This window comes from Eptesicus fuscus, chromosome 13, assembly GCF_027574615.1.
Source record: "Eptesicus fuscus isolate TK198812 chromosome 13, DD_ASM_mEF_20220401, whole genome shotgun sequence".
In the NCBI taxonomy this organism is placed as follows: domain Eukaryota; kingdom Metazoa; phylum Chordata; class Mammalia; order Chiroptera; family Vespertilionidae; genus Eptesicus; species Eptesicus fuscus.
Genome location: NC_072485.1, coordinates 38,861,504 through 38,885,923, shown reverse-complemented (window position 1 = coordinate 38,885,923; position 24,420 = coordinate 38,861,504). Strand labels below are relative to the sequence as shown.

Genomic DNA, 24,420 nt, shown 5'->3' with positions numbered 1-24,420 from the left:
GGAAGATAGAATAGAACAGTGACCTTCATACTTGGACTAAGGACGAGAATTCAGTACTGGAAGGAGTAGCCTGCCATTGGAAAGGAGAGGGGGAATGTACATTTGTATCAGATGAAATTACTGTCTTCCCTTATAAATGTGCTTAGCTGTGCATGGGTCTAGGAAGATAATGCGGGGCTTTGAGAAGTGGACTGAGATTTTACACAGTAAGTGAGCATTTCCCCCAAGATATATGCCTTTGGTAATAAGATGTTTTAAGATCTTGAGTGCCTTTTTTCTTCTAGTCAACAGAGAGCTGACAAATGATTTCAAAGTGTTATTGCCATTTTCTAATAGTTTGTCTTTCACTGACAATTTTAATTATTTCAGATGCAGTAGTAAATTACTGGCTTCGTGTGTAACTAAACTAGTGTATTTATAATGGCAGTATAAAAGAGATTGTTACCAATTCAACAAAGATACATGACATGATGCCATTTGAAGATCCAAAAATGGAGGGGAAGAGGTTGTGTCTTAAGATAACTTAGCCCTAGAGCTCTGGCCTATTAAGATTATTTATTTATTTACCCTCACTAGAGGATTTTTTTCCCATTTATTTTTAGGGAGAGTGGAAGAGAGGGAGAGAGAGAGTGAGAGAGAAACATCAATATGAGAGAGACCTATCAATTGGTTGCCTTCCACATGTGCCCTGACCAGGGCACAGGATTAAACCTGCAACCCAGGTACATGTCCTTGATAAGGAATTGAACCCGTAGCCCTTTGGTGCATGATCTGATGTTCTAACCATCTAGCAACACCAGCCAAGACAACTTTTTGTTTGTTTGTTTTATTAAAACTATATATGCTGTTAGTTTAAAGAGTCAAATAGTTTCTTAAGGCTTATTGTGAAAAATAATATTCTCCTTGTTCTCCAAAGGCAAACATTTCAACAATTTAAACAGATTCTCTTAGTATTTGCCTCCAGATTACTAAATAACCTGATAATATTGCTGCCAATAGGGTGTGTTTTTTCAGTCCTCACCCAAGGATATGTTTTTATTGATTTTGAGAGAGGGAGAGAAACATTGATGTGACATTGAAACATTGATCGGTTGTCTCCCTGACGCTCCCTGATCAGGCATAGAACCTGCAACCTAGGTATGTGCCCTGACCTTTTGGTGTATGGGATGATGCTCCAACCAACTGAGCCACCTATCTAGGGCTGGGTTTTGTTTTAGGATTATCACCAATTCCTTCAGTAAAAGATGAGAACTTAGTTCCCTTTTACCACCTCTTTACTATATTCATATTCCCTTTCTGTTCCTCCATTCTACCAATATATGTTATTGGTAACCTATATATAACCTAACAATATAGGTTAGCCTTTAAATTACTCCATCTATGTATATCCCACTTAGATAAGCCATGTGGTATACTATGATTACTTTTTTCCTGCCTAATGGATTTTGTGTTCTTTGGAGTTTATGGTTCTCTTATTTTTATACTTGGTTAGTTTTCAGTGTTTTTATAACTAGTTCTACTCAAACTCTACCAGTTGTGTAAATCTCTCAAGATGATCAGCTATGTCAGAGATACATTCAGTTACATGGTAGGTATCCAATTTCATCTTTCGAAAAAGTCTGTCCTTGAGCCTTCTGACCTGCTCCAATCTGTCTGATCGCTCTCTGTGCTTTTATCATAATCCCAGGGACTCGCATCACATATGTTGAAACCAGTTTCCTGGATGGATCCCAGGTCTTCCTTCCTCTTTCTCAGTTTACTTTCTTGTTGGAACACATCTTCTTGTAGTTTCCTAGGAGAGGGTCTATGGAGTACATTTCAATGACTTTGTAAATCTGAAAATATTTACGTTTTTCTTTGGCTGGATATGGAATTTTAGGCTGGAAATAATTTTCTTTAAGAATTTCGTAAGTCATTGCTCAATTATGTTTTAGTGTTCAATGTAACTTTTGAGAAACCTAAAAACATTTGATGCCCACTTTTTATTTATTTGCTTATTTTGCTTGCTTTGTTTTGTTTTCTTTCTGGAAATCTGTAGGAGCTCCTTTTGTCTCCAGTGTTTTTGAAATTTCAGACTAATGGTCATTTGTATGGGTTTATTTTTATCTATTGTGCTTGGTACTCAGTGGATCCTTTCAGTCTGAAAAGTAAGATAATAAAGTTCAGGGATTTTTTTTCCCCCAAATTATTTCATTGATTATTTCCTCTTATCTCTTTTTCTGGACTCCTATTATGTAAATGTTTGATTTCCTGCACTTTCAAATGTTCTTATCTCTTCTCTTCTTTTTTCCTCTCTGTTTTGTTCTACCTCCCTTAACTTTTATTTTATTTAGTTTTTTATTTTTTATATATTTAGTTTTTTATTTTTTATATATTTCTTTCATATTATAAATTTCTAAGAGCTCTTTTTCTCTGAATAGCATCTGTTGTTTTATGTGTATAGTATCTTTTTTCTGAGCATATTAGTGATTTAAAAATTTTTATTGTTTTTGTTTTGATCTTGATACATCATTTGCACTAGTCTTTTCTTGGAAGTTTGGTGATACTTGATTGCGTATTTATTTTTAAGAGGAGAGGACTAGGAAGCATTAGGAACTCTTAGTGTGTTTATAGAGGCTGTCAACTGTGGGGTTCACTGTAGGGTACTTTGGCTGGGCTCTTTTCATTGGGGAACACCTAGTGTGATTCTGCTTAGGTCTTTCCTCTTGTACTTCTCAGGATCTTTTCGTATCTGCCTGTATTCTGGAAGTGGAGTAGGGGGAAAACACGGGAGGTCTCAGCATTTAATATGCATACGTTTACGTAATCACCTGTCTTCCGTACATTGACTTTGCCCTTAATTGTGCTGATATTCACCTCTCCAGAGTAAAATTCTAATTTATGTACCAGGATGTGAGAGGGGCTGTTGCCTGGTTCTTTGGAGTTGGGAGGGAATCTAGAGATAGAATTGTCTTATAGATTTCAAATCGTCTGCCTTTTCCTAACCCAACTTTATTGCCACTTCAAGAAGTTCATGAAGGCCCAGCCAGCGTGGTTCAGTGATTGAATGTTGACCTATGAACTAGGAGGTCACAGTTCGACTCCTGGTCAGGATATATGCCTGGGTTGAGAGCTCGATCCTCGCTGTGGGGTATGCAGGAAACAGTCGATCAATGATTCTCTCTCATCATTGATGTTTCTATCTCTCTCTCCCTCCTCCTTCCTATCTGAAATCAAAAAAATATTTTTTTTTCTTAAAAAAGAAGTGCATGAATCACCATTTCCTGAGCCTTGAGGGGGTAATTGAAGGATAGCTCAGATTGGCTCTCAACTCCCATCTTCTGGCTTAGAACTCAACGTTTTAAAGTCTGCTAAGTTAGTGACCACTTGTTCGTTTACTTTTCAGATTCCAAAATTTTATTGTTGTTACATCATCTCCTATTTTCTGTCTTCATTTTATTTATATATAAGCACAGTGCATATGGGAACAACAATTTAAAACATTACCGTCTTCTCATAAAAAACAATGGAAACATGAAGATAGAAAATCCCATCACTGACACGTCTTTGGAGTTTCAGGATTACAGAAGTAAATGTACACGTTCAACCGGCCACCCAAACCCACGAGAATTTTTTAAATGTAGGAATGTTTTTAAAATGTGTAAGAAAACAGTGGACTTTAAAATATTCTCTTTATTTTAACCAAATTCAGCCTGATTTTATTGCATGTGCAACAGTAGAAGAATGAGATCCAAATGCAACCGGTGGCTGTCCCCAAACCAGTCCGACTTTTCTGCATATTTGTCATTTCCTGCTCAACAATTGAAGGCCACAGAGTCCCTAAACTTAAAGATCAGAGACATCTCTAATTTCTAACACTTCTTCCAGTATTCCTAATAGATACTAGTATTCATTGTGCTTCTTCTTAAAATGAATTGATGAAGAATGTATTACCTTCTGAGACAGCTCATACAGTCAGACTGTTTGTGAAGGGAAGGTTGGAAGGTTGGTATGTGTCTCTGATATTTATCCATAATAAATGTGCTATAGAGAAGGTGAATAGTGTCTCAGCAGCAGCAGCATTTGATATTCATGGACTTTCACTCAGATAGACCAGAGCTTTGTTGTATTAGTTGTGTAACCTTTAGAAATCACTTAACCCTCTGCACCTATTTCTTCATCTGTGTGGCAAAGATAATAATACTATGAGGGTTTATAAACTTTAAATAAGATATTGTATTAAAGAACCTGGCAAAGAGCTTGGCACATCGAAGCCGATCATTGAGTGCTATCTATTATTTTCCTTACAGTTCAATCAGAGAAAGCTTTCAGTGTAGTATTTTAATAGAGAAAGCCAGAAAAGGAAAGGACTAGGAGAGATCTTCCAGACTGAAGGAAAAGCATGCCAGAGTCATAGCTGTGTCAAAGAACCAAAGTGTGAGGCTTATGTAAGGAACGGCAAGTCCTTCTAGATGTCTGCGCTGTAGACTCCATGGAAGGGAGCCAGCATAATGGGAGTGAGGCTGGGGAGGCGTTTACATAGGGCACCTTAGCAAAGAGAAAAAGTTGGTGTTCTCACATATCAGAGCACTCAGTGAGACAGACAAAACAAAGATCCGCTGGGAACCAAGCAGCCCTTCTCTGGCGAAGCTTACTTCATACGGCTTTTAAACAACTTGATCTGATAGAGATTGTAATGGAAGTTATTGATAAAACTGAAAAAATGTATATTAAATATATAATTACTCTAGACTAGTCCAAAACATAAGTAAAGAATATATCCAAGGAAAGGAGGTAATTGTCTTCCTGTTTGGAAGGCTGTCAGGGGGAAGAAGGAGTGAAAAAAAATAAACCTTGCTGATGGATTTAATTAATACAAATAGAAATCAGAGGAGATTTTTAGCTCACATACGAAATATTATTTAACAGCTAGATCTGCCCAACATTGGAATGGAAAGCCCAGGGATGAATGAAGTATCTGGTCATTAGAGGTGAACATGGTTGTCCAGGACGCTGTAGAAAATTGGTCTGTTCTGTGGAAACCAAGTGTCTTTGAAGGTTATACTCTCTTCCTGTATGATTCTGTCCTGGGCTCCTGCTGTCATCTAAGTGTAAACCTTGTGCCCAGAACATCGTGTTTTGCAAACTGGGACCTTGATTAACTATTCCTTTCCTTGGTGAACAGTTTCAGCTACTTCAGAGGCCTCTGGAAGCTTTCACCAGAACAGGCTCCTGATAGTGCCTTAACCAGGGACTTCTCCACAGTCCTGCTGATCACAGGCAGGCAGGCTTCATCTAAATGAAGACTTTGGGCCCGGCTGTGTGGCTCAGTGGTTGAGTGTTGACCTATGAACCAGGAGGTCATGCTTCGATTCCTGGTCAGGGCACATGCCCATGTTGCAGAGTCAATCCCCAGTAGGGGGCATGCAGGAGGCAGCCAGTCGATGATGTTCCTCTCTCATCAATGTTTCTATCTCTCTGTCTCTCTCCCTTCCTCTCTTTCTGAAATCAATAAAAACATATAAAAATAAATGAAGACTTTGGTTCAGCTCCATAGACCTCGAGGGCATCTTCACTCAAGCTGGAGCCTCCAGACATGTTGATGTAAGGCTTGCGAGACCCTTGCAACCCCTAGTAGTCATAAAATTCTCTCCATCTCTCTTTCTCTCTTGCTCTCTCTTTCTCTTACCTAATCTCTGTGATGATTCTCTCTTTTCTTTGTATTATTTTTAATTTTTTTAATTTATTGTTTAAAGTATTACATATGTCTCCTTTTTCCCCCATTGACCTCTCCCCAGCCGTTCCCACCCCCCCCCCAGTACATGCCCTCCCCCCGCCCCCTCCCCCCCGTCTGTGTTCATGGGTTATGCTTATATGCATGCATACAAGTCCTTTGGGTGATCTCTAACCCGCGCCCCCCGCCCCCTCTCCTGCCTTCCCTCTGAGGTTGGACACCAGTCTGTTCAATGCTTCTCTGTCTCTGGACCTACTTTTGCTCATCAGTTTATGTTGTTCATTATATTCCACAAATGAGTGAGATCATGTGATATTTATCTTGCTCTGACTGGTTTATTTTGCTTAGCATAATGCTCTCCAGGTCCATCCATGCTGTTGCAAATGGTAAGAGTTCCCTCTTTTTTTTACAGCAGCGTAATATTCCATTGTGTAGATATATCACTGTTTTTTAATCCACTCATCTGCTGCTGAGCACTTAGGTTGTTTCCAAATCTTAGCTATTGTAAATTGTGCTGCTATGAACATAGGGGTACATATATTCTTTCTGATTTCTTGGGATATATTCCCAGAAGTGCGATGACTAGGTCAAATGGGAGTTCCATTTTTAATTTTTTTGAGGAAACTCCATACTGTTCTCCACAGTGGCTGCACCAGTCTGCGTTCCCACCAGCAGTGCACGAGGGTTCCTCTTTTTCCCCATCCTCGCCAGCACTTGTCATTTGTTGATTTGTTGATGATAGCCATTCTGACAGGTGTGAGATGGTACCTCATTGTCATTTTGATTTTTGGTTTGTATCTCTCGGATGATTAGTGACTTTGAGCATGTTTTCATATGTCTCTTGGCCTTCTGTATGTCCTCTTTTGAAAAGTGTCTATTTAGGTCCTTTGCCCATTTTTTGATTGGATTGTTTATCTCCCATGTGTTAAGTTGTATGAGTTCCCTATAAATTTTGGAGAGTAAACCCTTATCAGAGATAACATTGGCAAATATGTTCTCCCATGCATTGGGCTTTCTTGTTGTTTTGTTGATGGTTTCTTTTGCTGTGCAGAAGCTTTTTATTTTGATGTAGTCCCCTTTGTTTATTTTCTTCTCAATTTCCATTGTCCTAGGAGCTGTATTAGTAAAGATACTGCTACGACATATATCTGATATTTTGCTGGCTATGGATTCTTCTAAGATTTTTATGGTTTCCCGTCTTATGTTTAAGTCCTTTATCCATTTTGAATTTATTTTTGTGTATGGTGTAAGTTGGTGGTCTGGTTTTATTTTTTTGCATGTATCTGTCCAATTTTCCCAACACCATTTATTGAAGAGACTGTCTTGACTCCATTCTATGCTCTTGCCTCCTTTGTCAAATATTAATTGAGCATAATGGCTTGGGTCAATTTCTGGGTTCTCTGTTCTGTTTCATTTGTCTATATGTCTGTTCTTGTGCCAGTACCAGGCAGTTTTGAGAACATTGGCTTTATATAATATAGCTTAATATCTGGTTATCTTATCTCTTTATCTTAACTGAAACCTGTAACCTTTTCCATTGGAGACTTGTACTCTGACTCTCCCCCAAGCAAGAAAGTAATGAAGGTGGAGGGAGGGATGGGTAGTTTGCCCATTTCTCCAGACCATTAAATTTCTTCGTATAAAACCATCATCCTTTTTCCGGGCCATTAAACTGTTAAACTCTCCATCACACCTGTCACTGTTGTCTGGCATTCTGATTACTTCTTTGGGACACTCAGAATCTGGAACTTTGCTTGAGGTTTTCTTATCTAGGCTGCTCACTCCAGTGGTGACCCTGCATTGCTCTAGTCTCATCCCTTGTCTTTCCCATTTCACACTGCTGTTTCCCATGTTCTCTCTTGCTTCTAAGCTTTTGCACATGCAGATTCCTCTGTTTGGAAAACTTTCCCTACCCTTTCTCCTAGTAAAATCCAGCTTGTACTGCATGGCTCCGATCGGTTATCACTTCCTTTCCAAAGGTCCGTGTCTCCCCTAGATTGGTTAGGTGTCCCTCCTCTGTATTTCTATCATTTCCTCTAATGTGACACTCATTATTCTTTAATATAATTATGGTTCTCATTTTTAAATATCTTTTTCTTTTTATTAGAATTACTTCAAATGCAGGGACTGCCTCTTCTTCATTTTGTAACTTCAGTTCATGGCCTAGCACATAGAAGGTGTTCAATGTCTATTGACTGAATGAATAGCTGATTACAGCTGCTTGTCGTCTTTGTGCTATTTAAGACTGAAGGTAGAACAGAAAGGGGCAGCCATGGTATTGTTCCCATAGCTAGTTTATATAGCTAGCTCACATGTGTTGTGCTTCCCCAGTTTGATAAACAAGGTCACTCAATGCTGTGTGCTTTGCTTTAACAACCAAAGATTTTGTCCTACTCTGAACTAATTATTCATGTGTTTTTTTAGTTTTTCTGTCTGTCTTCCATAAACTTGAACATCCAGACTTGGCTTTTAGCCTGACAAGATCTTCCAGAATATTTTAGAGAACCATAATCTCTGGAGAACAAAACTCAGACTCCCAAAAATAGATAAAGCTGGGGATGGTTGTTCAGTGACTGTACCCCTTCCCCTGAGCACTCAAATTAGCCGTTGGAGAAGTATGCCCCAGCATGTGTTTAATGTTCAGAACATTACTTGCTAACTGAAAACCTCTGGGCCCTTGTGTAGAGCTATCCCCATTTTACCCGGCATGTAGTAAATTTACCAAATGTAATCTGTCCATCCTGGCCGGATAGCTCAGTTGCTTACAGCATCATCCCCATAAGCCAAGGTTGTCAGTTCAATCCCCGTTCAGGGCACATACAGGAATCAAACAATGAATACATAAACAAGTGGAACAACAAATCGATGTTTCTCTCTCTTTTTCTTCCTCTCCCTCTTCCTCTCTCTCTCTAAAATCAATAAATAAGAATAAAATAAAAATATATTATCTGTTCACCAAGGAATTGCTCAGGCCACATTTTCCTCATGAATTCACTCCAAATATCTTCAGGTGAAAGGTAGATGTAATCTTTCCCACCTGTATTAGTTTTCCATTGCTTCATAACAAATTACTATAAATTTAGCAGCTTAAATAGCATCCATTTTTATCCCATAGTTCTGTAGGTCAGAAATCTGGGTGGGCTCATCTGGTTTCTCTGCTTCCAGGTCTCACAAGGCCAAAATCAAGGTGTCAGTCACGCTGGGCTCTTATCTGGAGGCTCCTGAGAATTATTTACTTCCAAGCTTATTTAAGTTGTTGGCAGAATCCAGCTCCTTGCAGCTGTAGGTCTTAGGTCCCCATTTGCTTGCTGGCTTGCAGCCAGGGGCCAACCTTTGGTCCTAGAGGCCTCCTGCATTCCTCTTCACATGGTCCCTCCATCTTCAGACGAACAATGGCCCTTCAAGCCCATCTAACAGTTCAGATCTCCGAACGTTCTCTTCTGCTACCAACCAGAGAAAACTCTCTTGTTTTTAAAGGGCTCATGTGATTAGATTAGGCCCATCGAGATATCTCCCTTTGCCCTAAACATAAAATAATCAAAGGAAAAACAACAGGGATGAAGGTTATAAGAGCCATGCCAAAGCCGGTTTGGCTCAGTGGATAGAGCGTCGGTCTGCGGACTGAAAGGTCCCAGGTTCGATTCCGGTCAAGGGCATGTACCTTGGTTGCGGGCACATCCCCAGTAGGGGATGTGCAGGAGGCAGCTGGTCGATGTTTCTCCCTCATCGACGTTTCTAGCTCTCTATCCCTCTCCCTTCCTCCCTGTAAAAATCAATAAAATATATTTTTAAAAAAAAGGTTATAAGAGCCATCTTAAAACTCTGCCTACTAATCCCACCCTTCACACTCTCATAGAAGATTGTACTTTCCCTCTAGGTTCACTTAGATATCATGCAGTTAGGAGGTAGCCTCCTGAAGGGTGGCACCCATGGCTGGGTCAGTTTGTCATCATTCCCAATCACACCTTGCATACCTTGCCTGTTGTAGGTATTCCGTACATATCTAATGAATTGTTTGCTTTTTGTTAAATGAATTGTGAGATCAAAAGATGATTAAAATTATTCCAGACCAAATTTTAAGAGCGTCTATCCAGTTGGAGGAGCAATGTGAGCTCAACAGTTCATTGCTGTTGGGATGGGACTGTGTTTTGAGGGGAATTTTTTTTTTTTTGAAGCTACAATTATTTATGATCAACCAGAGAGACTAAACAGTGGGAACATGGGCTTGGACTCTAATGTAATTCAAGTGAAGTCAGAAGAATTTCACCAGAAAACTTAAAAGGCATGAAGTTGATATTATAGTAAAATTAATATTTTAAGGAAAAAAGTCATTAATGAGAGAAAAGAGCATTCTGGAAAACTGTGTTCCATTTAGGGCACCTCATTACCAGATTCTTTAAGGGAAACTGGAGGGAGTTCAGAGACATAAAGAATGATGAAGAGCCTGTGGGGATTGATTTCCAAGCAAAGATTTAAAAAGACTAAGTATGTATAACTTAGCTGAACAACAACTAAGTGGAGATGTAACTATGTCAAATGTCTGATATCAAGAGAAGGAATGTGTTTCAAGAGTTGAGGGGTCTCTTTCTCAGTATTGGAATTAAAGGAAGAATGAAAAACCATCTGTTCTAACCAACTTTTAAGCCATATCTAGACTGTACTGGGATGTAAAGTATCAGAGTTGAATTCAAATTTCAGCTCCTCAACCTTTTACCTGTGAAATTTCAAGCAACTCCTTTAAACTTCAAGTGCATAGAAAGAATTATATGACATACCTCAAGGGGTTATTATGCAGATTAAGGGAAATGACATAAATAAACAGCTAAGTTCCATGCCTGGCACAGATTGCATGTTGAGAAGAGCTATAGCGGCTACTGATATTCCCATTATCATTAAGTGGTAGGAATTTAAAGTGCTGAGTCAGACAAACTAGGGTTGCAGATTCAAGCTCTACCACTTATTAACTCTAAGTCTCAGTTTCTTCAAACCATAATAGAGTTACAGTGAGGACCAAGTGAAATAATATAATGTGAAATGTTTAGCATAATGCCTGGCATGATTAAACTACTCAGTAAAGATTATCAGCTATATAATTATTTTTGTTATCATCAACACAGTTATCATTCTACCATAGAACCTGGCCGAAGGCCTAGCATATATTCAAATTATTTCCCAATTTCCCCTATTATAAACAACATCATATACATACCTATAATTTCACTTATCACCACCATCACATGCATACACATAAGAGCTTTTCCGTAATCATTTGTTGAATTGAATTAAGTAATTTTTTCCAATTGTCATGTCAGGTATTTGTGGTCACTGTACATTCCTGGGGAAAGACCAGAATGGGCTTCTGTATTCCTGTACAATCAAATTTATGATAACAGATTTAAGTGATGCAGAACAACTGAAGCACACATTGCTGGGGGAATACAAAATTGTATAGCCACTTTGAAAAAGACATTTTTAAAAATAAACATATACCTACCATTCAATCTAGAAATTCCACTCCTAGGTATTGCTCCAAGAAGAATAAAAATACAAGTCCAAACAAACCCCACAGGCAAAAATCAAGTATTATAGCACCTTAATTCATAATAGCCAAAACTTGAAACAACCCAGATGTTTATTAACTGGCATATATATAAGCAATTTATGGTATATCCATCCAGTGGAATCTTACTCAGCAATGAAAAGGCATGAACTATTCATACATGTAGTAATATGAATGAATCTCAAAAATATAAATGAAAGAAGGCAGACATGAGAGGCAAATGATTCCATGATTCCATTTATAAGACATTCTAGAAAACTGTCTCTGCCCTATTAGACTGTGATCTTCTTCATCTGATATAGTTCTTTACATCAAGATTGCATAGCCCTAACTGGTTTGGCTCAGTGGATAGAGCGTCGGCCTGCGGACTCAAGGGTCCCAGGTTCGATTCCGGTCAAGGGCATGTACCTTGGTTGCGGGCACATCCCCAGTAGGAGGTGTGCAGGAGGCAGCTGATCGATGTTTCTCTCTCATCGATGTTTCTAACTCTCTATCCCTCTCCCTTCCTCTCTGTAAAAAATCAATAAAATATATTAAAAAAAAAAAAAAGATTGCATAAAAGCGAATCGGAAGCAGAAATGCTGAGTTTGATCAGTTTAGAGAGCAAAGTTTAGCTACCAAGGGAATCAGAAATCCAGGTTGGGTTAAAGGTCAATACAAGGTAGTTTGGGATAAATCAAGGTGTACATAACTAATAACATGAGGGCAGGGAGCCAAGGTTGAGCTTGCTAGACCTGACGTATGAATATCTGCTCTAATGGATCAGACTATATGTTTGTCCACTCACATAGCCTTAGGCTAAAGAGAAAATAACTTTCGTCATTTATTTTATTTATTTATTTAAATTTTTTATTTTTATTGATTTCTGAGAGGAAGGAGAGAGATAGAAACATTCAATGATGAGAGAGAATCATTGATCAGCTGCCTCCTGCATGCCCCCTACTGGGGATTGAGCCTGAAACCCAGGCATATGCCCTGACCAGGAATCTAAAGGTGTCCTCCTGGTTCATAGGTCGATGCTCAACCACTGAGCCACGCCAGCCGGGCAACCTTCATTATTTAAAGCTGATTCCAGTTGCTACTGGGGGTATGTTTTACCTAACTTGAACAAATTTCCAGTTCTGCTTTGCTTATCCATTTGCAATATGCTTGACTGACCCTCTTTCGAAACTCGCAAAAATTGGCAGTAATAGAGACCACACAGATCATGCTGACTCCAGAGATGCATCAGTTTAATAGTGCTCCTGGTTGTTTTCTGACAAACCTAAGATTCTGAAGCAAAGGTCCATTTTAATTGAAGTGTTTTTAATATAACGTATTTAATAATGATAAGTTTGACTCAAATATAACCTGGCCTCAAAAGTACAACTTATGATATAAAGAAAAAGAGCCTGTGGTTAGAACTCAGCAAATGTAGATTCTGTTTCCTAGGTTCAATGTGTTCAACCTTAGATAGGCCACTTAATCTCTCACTTACCTTGTGACGTAAGTGAAGCAGGTGGGCTGGTGCTCTGAAAGGTGCCATTTAGCTCTCATATGAATCCCAAATTCTAAGAAGAGTTGGTGGTATGATTGGGATGAGGAATGGAAGAAACTTCTCCATTTCTTAGACTTAACAGCTTTTAAATTTGACTTTTAGGCCTTTCAGACCTCAGAATGGCAAGCCTCAGCTGTGTCCAGTGTTTACCTTATAACATATCGATTTTGGAATAGAACTGGCATGGCTTATAGATGGGGATGAAAAAATATTTAGGTTGTTCTTGCAACTAGAGGCTCATAATCAGGTTCTTATACTTTTCCTTAGAGGTAGATATTGCATCAGCTCACTGTAAGAAACAATATTATTGCTTATATTAAGTATTCTTTAAGTAGCTTTTCCACATCTTTGAAAGAGTTATGTTTTCTTCTAGGAAGGCAGATTTTATTTTTGACATGGTGGTGACCGTTTTTTGAGCTCTTAATCTATTTCTTTTTATGTCAGTGAAACCTTAGCATTTAAAAATGAATTGAAATATTGGTAACTACTCCTATAGAGATTTTTTAACTACATAAGCCAGAACTGTGAAGTTAAGTCTTTGATGCATATGTGCATTTTTAATTTATTATTTTTTAGTTCCTCGAGAACAGTTCTCTTTGTAGTCAAATTCATTGTAATCCCATCACGAAAGTGTTGATCTTTTAGTATCCTTTATTGAAGCATTGTATTAATCCACATTCCCTCACGGTGACAGACGGTTTGTATCAAACATATCATGCAGCTTAGCTCAAGCCCCATATGGAACTAATAAGCCACGCAATAAGTGGCCTTGTGCAGTTTGGAAGTGTGTGTGTGTGTGTGTGTGTGTGTGTGTGTGTGTGTGTATGTGTGTGTGTTTTGTCTAAACTGAATTTCTCCTGCCAAAACCTAAATGACAAAATGATTCCTGAACCCCTGGAGTCTTTCCTGGCCTGGAAAAATTGTGTGTTTATAAAATAAAGATAAAATTGAGCACTTTGATATTAAATTAGGCCTCTTAGCTTAATAGGAAGATGCTCACTGAGTATAAGAATTCAGCATATATTTCTCAGAAGAACAATCACACTTTACTTTCAAATATGATCTCCGAAACTGCATATGGTCATACCTAGTCAATGGAGCACCATTTATCAAGCTGTATAAACTAGTTAATTTCAACTACAAGAGCTTTAACTTCATAGTTGATATGTCCTATTTGGTGAAACTCACAGTGAATATATAGTGTTTTGGGATGGAACCAGCATGAGGCTTTGGAAAAATACTCTATTTTTATTCAAAAAGGTGGTGTGGGACAGGAAAACAAAGAAGATAGTTGATGTTATTGACATGGCTACAGTTGTCTGTGCAGTCTAAGTGTAACCTTTGCTCTTGTTTTCTTTCTTTTTGCTTGTTCCAGTAACTATACAGCCAGCTCTTCCTGGGTACTGTAGTACAAGGATTTTCTCTTGCTAGTAGACAGTAGCATTTGTTCATTTTTCCAGGGAAACCACTGAACATAGCTTCTCCCCACTTCCCAACTAACCTATCGTCTATGTGTAGTTTTCACCTAGTAGCCTACTATAGTTGCACAAAAATTTAATTGCCCCCATGGAGTTCTAAACCAATCAGAGTAAAGCTGAAATTCAAGCTAATTGAAACCAAAATTCCACTTAAAAACTGCTTACACTCTTTGGGTGGTGGTGCAGTAGGAAGTTGTTACGAAAGGTGTTTATTTCAGAGACTAATTTGAGGCAGTTAGACCCACAGCAATATTTTATTTGCCTGGGTTTCTTGGCATCTGCTTTTCCCAATCAGAAGTGAGAGCAGAAGGAGCTGCGTTTAGGGAAGTGTGGTATTGATGACAGTTGGTGAGGGCAGGTTTTGATGGAACACACAGTAAGATTTCTTAAAGGAAAGAGTACTTCAGTCTTTTAACCTGTCCTTTCCAGTTGCCTCTGGAGTTGTTTTCCTCCTTCACTCTCCTGCTTAAAACTCTGTAGTCGATTCTTACTGCTGACAACAAAGAGAAAGTTCTAACTCTTGACCTTGGCGCTTTAGGCCCTCTAGGCCCTTGACTGTTTTAATGAATACCCTCTAAAAATCAGGCCTCGGGAATTTTCATTTTCTATAAAAGTTCTAATTAAACTCTTAAAACAATCTTATGAGACAAATATTGTTGGTCCTGTTTTATAGACAAGGCACCGGTTGGTTATGTAACTTGCTCGAGGTTATATACATGCTATGGCAGGGTGGGGAACACGGTTGTGTGAGGCCCACAAAATCATTTGGTCTGGCCCTGCTGAGGCATTATGGACGAGTTAATTAAATGTTTGACCAAATATAGCAGGCTAACTTTTATTTATTTATTTTTAAATATATTTTTATTGGTTTCAGAGAGGAAAGGAGAGGGAGAGAAAGATAGAAACATCAATGAGAGAGAATCATTGATCAGCTGCTTCCTGCACGCCCCCTACTGGGGATCGAGCTCGGAACCCCGGCATGTGCCCTTGACCGGAATCGAACCTGGGACCCTTCAGTCTGCAAGCCGACACTCTATCCACTGAGCCAAACCAGCCAGGGCTAACTTTTAAGTTGATAATTTTGTATGGCCCGAGAATGATGTTATAAATATCCAAATGGCTCTTGGCAGAAAAATGGTTCCCACCCCTCTCTATTGTGAGAACAGTGAGTCCAGGGCCGTCATTCCAAAGACAGAGAACTGATCACAGTGCTTACCCAGTGGACACTAAACAAATATTTGTTTAATGAATGATTAGGGCGTGTAGGAACTTAGGAAATATAATTCTTTCTCTCCTTTCCTTCTTATCCTTGTCCTTTCCTCCTTGACCTGGCTCCTTCTTTTCCTTCCTTTTTTTACTAATTAGAGTGTTAACTTGTTAAAGAATTACTTAATACAAATTTAGATTTGTTCCTCCCCTGAAGGAACATATTTGATAGTGATCAGCTCTACCTGACATAGTATAGTACAAAAAGGAACCCCATCTACCCCTTCTATTTTTATAAACTTCCCCCGAGGTGTCCAGAAAGGTATCTCCTGTAGACTCTTCCATCAGACCTGCCTTTCAAGTGAATTGATAAAGATTTGACTCTTTCAGCCTAGTTTGACTTCTGACACCATCAGAGGAGGGCAAAACCAGAAATGGGGCCGAACGGGCTGATGTTTCTTCCTCACTCACATTGTGTGTGCTACCATAACCATAGTTTTATATCAAACTCCTTAGATGTGTGGTTAAAGCCTATAATTTTTAGAGCATTTAGAGTGGAGTCATAGAACTTTGAAAGGCTCTAGGTTTCTCAATTGCCATATGCAAAGTGGAATGACAGTAAAGCAATACTTTAGAAATTCGGAAGGAAATTATTCTCAGCCTTGGATTCTATACCCAGGCAAACTATCATTCGAGTGTGAAAGTGGAATAAAGGTATTTTTACTAGTAAATATTCAAGGTGTCAGAAAAGATGCCTCCTGTGCGTCCCTTTCCCAGAAAGCTATTTTAGGATATGCTCCACCAAGGCTGTAAATCAAGAAAGAAATCATGAGATCTAGGAAACAACAGCTTCAACACAGAAGAGAATTAAGCAAAATGTCCAAGGTGTTGGTGAAGCAAAGTTCTAGGAAGATAACAATGGAACAAGCCTAGAGAGCAGCCAGTTCAGATTGGAGTAGAGAGAGGGATGCTTCAGGAAATATCTCCAAGGGAGGAAATGGACATGATAAGGTTATATGGTGTTTTAATCAGATTGAGAATGATTTTAAGGTTTTGTCCTAGTTTGGGGAGGATCTGGTGATAGGTTCATAGGTACTCAACAAGTAGTACCATCAACAAGATAGGTACTCAACAAGTGGGGAAAAATGGCAAATGGCTCTTTAAGAAAAACAAACAAAAACTACAAAAAAGGAATAGTATATTACATAGCTCAGCAGTGGACAGTATTTTTGTAGGAATAGTAAGGTATAAACACTAAATATTGATTTAACAAAAAAGTGTGATTTTTGAATATCTTGAGAGGAGGAGAAAGAGAAGTATATTTGGGAGAATACAGAGTTAAATCCTTGTGTTCTTTAATAAAAAAGTAGATATTGTGTGAGTAAGGGGATAAAATGTTAGTCTAAGAGAAGAGTAATATGGGAGAGCTAACTTCTTATATCTCATTGTAAGTACATGGTAGATGATAGCTAAAATTGGAAGAATAAGAAATATTAATATAAGTATATTATTCAGAGATATGGAGAAAGGAAGGGGTTAAAAGTAGTTGCTGCTGAAGAGCAGTGAACTGTTGCTTTTTCATTATATGCTTTATAGTAGTTTCAACTTATTAAACAGTACATGTACTTTATTTTAAACTAGAGGCCCGGTGCACAAAATTCGTGCATGCGGGGGGCGGGGGGGTGTCCCTCATCCCAACCTGCATCCTCTCGCAATCTGGGACCCCTCAGGGGATGTCCAACTGCCGATTTAAACTGGCAGTCGAACATCCCTCTTGCAATCTGGGACCGCTGGCTTTTAACCACTCGCCTGCCTGCCTGATCACCCCTAACAAATCTGCCTGCCTGCCTCATCTCCCCTAACCCCTCTACCTGCCGGCCTGATCGCCCCTAACCATTCACCTGCCTGCCTGATCACCTCTAACCACTCGCCTGCCTGCCTGATCGTCCCTAACCACTCTGCTTGCCTGCCTGATGTCCCTAACCACTCTGCCTGCCTGCCTGATCGCCCCTAACCACTCTGCCTGCCTGCCTGATACCCCTAACTGCTCGCCTGCCTGCCTGATCAACCCTAACCACTCGCCTGCCTGCCTGATGCCCCTAACTGCTCACCTGCCTACCTTATCACCCCTAACCACTCTGCCTGCTTGCCTGATTGCCCCTAACTACTCACCTGCCTGCCTACCTGATCACCCCTAACTGCTCACCTGCCTGCCTGATTGCCCCTAACCACCTTTGCCTGCCTGCCTCATTGCCCCTAACTGCTCACCTGCTTTCCTGATCACCGTTAACCACTTTGCCTGCCTGCCTGCCTGCCTTATTGCCCCCTGAAGTCATTCGGCTGTCCAGTCTAATTAGCATATTATGCTTTTATTATTATAGGTATGAATACATTTGTATTACATGTGAATTTCTTTTCTCTAATTTAATTGTTAACATCTTACAGATGTCCCCCATTTCCTCCCCCCCACCTTTGTCCTTCAGCCCCCACTCCCTCTCCCTGGACTTTCCCACTTCGTTGTCTGTGTCCGTGGCCTATTCATATGTACATATATGTTCTTTGGCTGATCTCATATGTTGAAAATTAAAAGGATGACATGGTAGAAAGAATTTGGAGTTATTATTAGGTTCTAGCCTTGGCTTTGTACTTTATCAGCTTTGTGACCTGGGCAGGACATTTGTTTTATTGAGTCTTAGTTTCTTTTTTTTCCTTCTTGATTTATGAAAAGAGGGGGGTGGGAGAAGATGATCTCCAGTGTCTCTTTAAGCTATAACTTTCTAAGATTCTGTGATAAAAAAAATAATTGTGCTATGCAGCAAATGAAGAGTTAAGGCCTGGGTGGAGGCTCGAAATGCCCACATTTTCCTTTTTTGGTTGAAATCAGACTTGCAGACAAATTTTCATTGTGGTCTCTGAAAAGAATTCAACACCCACCTTCCACTGTGGACCTGGGGCAGGCAATTGACTATGTACTGGCTCAGGGACACATAGCTTAGTGTTATTTCAGTATGGTTTTTTGATATTTAATATTTTTCAGTATGAATCACAGGTGAAATTTCCATGCCATGTGTAAACAATTTCACTTTTTTATTGAAACAATGAATTCAGGAATGTCATATTGGGATATCAGCCATTTTACTTTTATCAATGTATGGAAAAATGCTTTTATATTAATATAAGAAATGATGTCATTTAATATGGAGTAGATCTTATAATTCAAGGTCAGCAAATCTCAGGAGGTGACTTAGGTCACCAAGCTAAGTTTTGGAAAAGGGAAAAAATCTTTTCCTTTTGTCTTCTCAAGTGTTTTTACCAGTTTTCCTCTTACTCTGGGGTAAAGGGCAGAGTAACATGGTTGTGAAAGGGAAGCTCTGGCTAATAATATGTTTGCCATTGAGCTCTGTGGTCCTAGAGAATTTACTTTCCCTTTCTGGGCTTCAGTTTCCCCATCTGCAAAAGGAAAGGATTGGCTTAAATAATATTCACAGTTCCTTTTAGCTTAACAGTCTATGTTTCTACCGCCTTGCATTGTGTGAGTATTCAAGAAACCCCATTAGGTTTTGGCATTTTCCTTTAAAAGTTCATTGTAGTGAGAATAAACTTCTGTTAAGTGAAAAATCAGTTGAGTACTAGATAGAAACAAAGGAAGACTTACTTTAATATTTTTTTGTTGGTCATGGTTTTATTTTTTAAAGAGGAATATATTTAGATGTTTGACTTGGTCACTTTTAAAGTTAGGTGCTAGACACTGTCGGACTCCATTATCCACCCAAAAGGTTGGTCATCAATTCATCCTTTGGATTGATTTATGACCAAAAGAGGGATATGGGGACAAAAGGGGCTACATGGTAACCTGACAAGCTCAGGGAAGGTCTGCATGACAGTCTTGCAAACTCAAAGACCTAAAGTAACTACAAAGGATAGTCTGAAATTAAAACTTTAACTGAAAGCAGTCATGGTGGGTAGTCATGTCCTAGGCCGGTATCTTTCCTGACAAGGTCAGTCTTTACCTTCACTGATCCTATTGTCTTTTTGCATCTAAGATAACATACCTACGAAATGTCAGAGTAATTTGTAACTTCCCTTTTTCCAGACCCCTTGGGGCACAACCAAATGCACCTGGGTGCCAGGACTGGAGATCATAAATTCCTTCATTGTTATTGTTATACTAGAGGTCCAGTGCATGAAATTCATGCACTGGCGCAGTCACTAGGCCTGGCCAGTGATCAAAGCATGAGCATCTGGCGTGGAAGGGCAGGTGTCAGCTGACCTCTGGGCCCTGGGCAGCACCTGGGCCTCCAGGCCCCCGCGTGCCCCCCTCTGCCTAAGTCATGGCGCCCGAGTCCCCACGCAGAGATGCAGTGAGCGTGGCCAGATGCCGTGGGCGGGGGTGCAGTGTGGGCCTCTGGGCCGCCCAGCAGCACCGCATGGAAGTCGAGTGGGCAGTGCGCTCTCTCCAGGCCTGCCTCGCAGACCGGCTCCTGCGCAAACCAACAGGGAGCCTGATCGGCCCCTACAGTCCCGGTGGCTGTGGTCCAGGCGACTGCGGCCCGGCTCACCCGAAAGAGGCTGGGTGGGCTCCTCGTGAGCACCTGAGCACGGGGACTTCCCTGGCACGCAAGCCCTGGCTTCCCAGGGGAGGGTAGCAGGGGGAGTGAGAGCAAGCTCAGCAGACACCCCGCATTCTCACCACACCCCCGTCCCAGTCACCCCCGCCCCCAGGTAGCCAGTGAGACATGTTTGCCAACGCCTGCTATGTTCCACGCCGCTCCCTGGTGGTCAGCACAGGTCATAGCGAGCAGTCAAACTCCCAGTTGAGGGGACAATTTGCATATTAGGCTTTTATTATATAGGATTAATTATTGACTGTTAACTATCCTGTACCCACCTAAGTAAAAGAAGTATGTGTCTATCATTTTACCTTTTATCCATTCCCAGAGATTACTCTCACCCTCTTTGCTTTCTCCTGCCTTCCTAATCTATCACCAATGGATTTCATGTAAACCACATACGTCTCCTCTTTGATGTAATATATAAAACAAGGTGAAAAAACACCATTCTCTAGATCATTATCCCAAACATTGAGATTCTGCTTCCTGGCAATTGTCGACAGTTTGGCTCAAATAAACGCTCAAAAATTCAAATGAATAAATGGATAAAGTTTAGGTACTAGAAAAGTAAAACTTCAGAACTGATGATCCTTCACATTTGTATAATATACAGTTACAAAGTGCTTTTTGCATATGTATCTTGTCATTTGAAAAATACATTTCTACAGGACTGTGTTGCACATTTACTGTGTATTTGATATTATGTGTGTGAGCATGTGTATGAATGTGCACATGTACCTATTTCAGATCTTATTATGGTCAGTTAAGGAAGAAGATAGTATTCAGAGACAGAGTGAGAGGATTCAAGGAACAGGCAAATGAAAACATTTAGCAAGATACTCAAGGAACATAGAAGGATACTTAATTTTGAAATCTAGCAGAAATAAGCAAAACTAAGAGCAGACCAAGCCCACAGGCCATAGTTTCCTCACTCTAGTCATTCAGCTCTGTGCTCTTGTTCTGCATAAAGATGGAAATTATAGATACCAGAGAAATATAGAGCACATCCTCTGTCAAAAGTGGCTTGCAACTCATTTGTTTAATAAGCACTGAGCACTAGCATTGTATCAGACACTTAGCTATCAGAAGAATACAACATGATTCTTACCCTTGCTTATACAAAGAGAGGATCAGCAAAAAAAGGGCTGAATGTGCTCAGAGTATATAATATTAGCCTTCAGTACCTAAAATCAAACACTGGTTTTATGGTCTATGTCCCTAGAATCAATGTTAGCAAATCCTACAAGGGTCTTTGAAATACCTTGATTCCATAGTTAGTCATTTTTGGTCTTCTCCAACTTTAGGGGGCAAAGGAGCAAGAGATGAAAAGGGTACTTTTAAACACCATCCCAAAAGTGTGGTTGATGATATTGGGATCATACATTCATATTTCCTGTTTTCGAGTAAAAAAAAAAAAAACGCACATGTTTAATAGGTCATGTTTCTGAAGCATTGCCTAGTATCTGCCAGAATTTCTTTTAATTCTATTTTTCTACCTTTGCAGCTAAGATATCAACATGGACTTGGGACTCCAGACTTGAGGCAAACCCTTCCCAACCTGAAAAACTTCATGGAACATGGACTACTGGTCAGGTGGTGAGTACCTTTATTTCTGATACTCAGAAACTGTAATGTACATAATCATCCTGAGAAACTGTTCTGACTTCCACACTACTCCACACCTGCCTTCTTGGTTTTCTTCTGTAATAAGATATCTGAAGAAAAGGAAAGGCAGACATTGTACTTTTGTACGAAGCTCCAGTCTGGCAAAGGGGCGTGAAGCACTCTCAGGAAGGGAGAAGGTTCAGGGAGTATAGTTTGAACATTGGGAGGTTGGCTGGGCAAGCAATCGTTGAGTACATTGCTGAGGCAGACAGCCCTGTGGTTCATAAAAGGGAGAGACAAAGAGCCCCTAACTCTTTCCTAAAGAACAAGTGAATGTCATAAATAGAGAATGAACACCAGGATCAGTGGCTATGAGAGTTAAGGGAAGAAAGCAGACAAGGAATAGGTTAGGTTTGTCAGGACCTAGTCTTGAGACCAGGAGGCACATACTGTTTCTTGTGTTCGATGTCAGTGTCTTTTGTGCCCTGAGGGCAAGCCACTACTGAAAAGTACTTTGTCAGTGTAGACATGACTCTTAAAAAGAAAGGGCAGATGGGACCGCTGGCTTTTAACCACTCGCCTGCCTGCCTGTGGTTAGGCGGCAGAGTAGGTAGAAGTTACACTCACCTCCTCCCAGGTCCAAACTGGAATTAAAACTAAATTATAGAATAATCAACCTGAATAACCAGCTGAAGACTAGCTGAACAGAAGTTGTATAACCAATAATTTACAGAAGCAGCCACGTTTAGGCTGGTTGGGAGGGCAGAGATGTGAAAAGGGCTGGCCCCACACCCACGTGAGGTGGTAGAGAATCCGGAGGGGTGTCTCAGCTGCTAAGGTCCCCCTGAGGGGCATGGGGTCTCAACCTCAGCCAGGCTCCCCAGCCTGGAGCACCAGAGCCAGGAAGAGGAGCCCACATAATATCTTGCTGTGAAAATCAGCAGGGATTCAGTACCCAGGAAGATACAGAGTCTGCTAGTAACCCAGGCACACTCTTAAAGGATCAGCACACAAAATCTCTTTTGCAGCCACTCACCCTTGGCTCCGGCAGAGGGAGTGTGGTTCAGAGTGAAGTGGAGTCATGTGAGGATAGACAGAGTTGTGTGGCTCCAGGAAGAGAGCTGAAGGGACAGCTGCCAGGTCCCTGTATTGAGTCCCTCTCCCACACCTCCTGCAGATGTCGTCTTTTCTGGGTTGAGCATTCCCCTCCATACTGCATCAGTCTGGAAAGTACTACCTGTTGTGCTTTCCCACCCTCCCCACTCGCTGTTGCCCTGCCCTGCCCAGCTCATGCCTGCTAAGGAGTCAGCTGCCTGGGCCTGGATATCAGAGACCAAGTTGTGTGGCTCTGGGGTGGGGGCCATTTTTCCCTTTGGTGCTACCCTTCCTATGCAGAGCCCTCTCTTCACATAGCCAAATGTGATAAACTCTGCTGGCCTTACCCTGACAACTTCCTGAGAACATCACCACCACCACAAAGGTCCATGGGCACTCAGCGGGTAGAGGCTAGTCTTGGTGTGCCCTGAGACTTCTGCTGAGTGACCTCAGTCCCAGCACTGGTGCTGAGTTTGAATCTGTATCAATCTGGTGAACACAACTCACCCCTCCCTGGTGACTCCCTGAGAACCTACCTCGTGCAGCTCATGTTCCTCCAGAGGCCCTCTTAGTGACTAAGCCTAAAGTCAGCTGGCAAGTGGAGGATAAAGGAATCCAACAAGACGATATAACCCTGGTAACCATTTATGTACCCAACATAGGAGCACCTAAATATGTAAAGTAAATCTTGATGGACATAAAGGGAGAGATCAACAGTAATATAGTCATAGTAGAGAATTTTAACTCCCCATTGATATCAATGGGTAGATCTTCCAGACATAAAATCAACAAGGAAACAGATGGACTTAACTAATATTTTCAGGGCATTTCACCCCAAAGCAACAGAATATACATTCTTTTCAAGTGCATGTGGCACATTTTCTAGGATAGACCACGTTAGTACACAAAAGAAGTCTTAATAAATTTATGAAGATTGAAATTACATCAAGCATCTTCTGTAACCACAATGGTTTGAAACTAGAAATAAATTACAAGGGGGAAAAAAAAACACCTGAAAAACAAACGCATGAAGGCTAAATAACATGTTACTAAACAATGAATGGATTAACAATGAATGAGATCAAGGAAGAAATCAAAAGATACCTTGAGACAAATGAAAATGGGAGCACAACAACCCAAAATTTATGTGACACAGCGAAAGCAGTCCTAGGAGGGAAATCCAGAGCATTACAGTCCTACCTCAGGAAACAAGAAAAATCTCAAATATTCTAGCCTTATACCGAAAGGAACTAGAAAAAGAACAACAAACAAAGCCTAAAGTGAGTAGACAGTAGAAAATTGTAAAAATCAGAGTGGAAATAAACAAAGTAGAGTCTAAAAAAAAACAATACAAAAGATCAATGAAACCAAGACCTGGTTTTGAAAAGATAAACCATATTGATAAACCTTTAACCAGACTTATCAAGAACAAAAGAGAGGACCCAAATAAAGAAAATCAGAAATGAAAGAGTAAAAGTAGCTGACACCACATAAATATAAAAGATTATAAGAAAATGTTGTGAACAACTATACGCTAACAAATTGGACACTCTGGAAAAAAATGGATAAATTCCTATAAGCATACAATCTTCCAAAACTGAATCAAGAAGAAACAG

General features: G+C 40.2%; 1 protein-coding gene across 3 annotated transcripts in view; it reads left to right on the top strand.

Annotated features, from left to right (window-relative positions):
- Positions 1–24,420, top strand: part of UVRAG (UV radiation resistance associated) — a 274,349-nt gene that overhangs the window by 219,282 nt on the left and 30,647 nt on the right. For all 3 annotated transcript variants that reach the window (XM_008149987.3, XM_054724633.1, XM_054724634.1), the window contains one exon: positions 21,609–21,700. In XM_008149987.3, the coding sequence (XP_008148209.2) occupies positions 21,609–21,700 (92 nt within the window). The remainder of the gene's footprint in view (positions 1–21,608; positions 21,701–24,420) is intronic.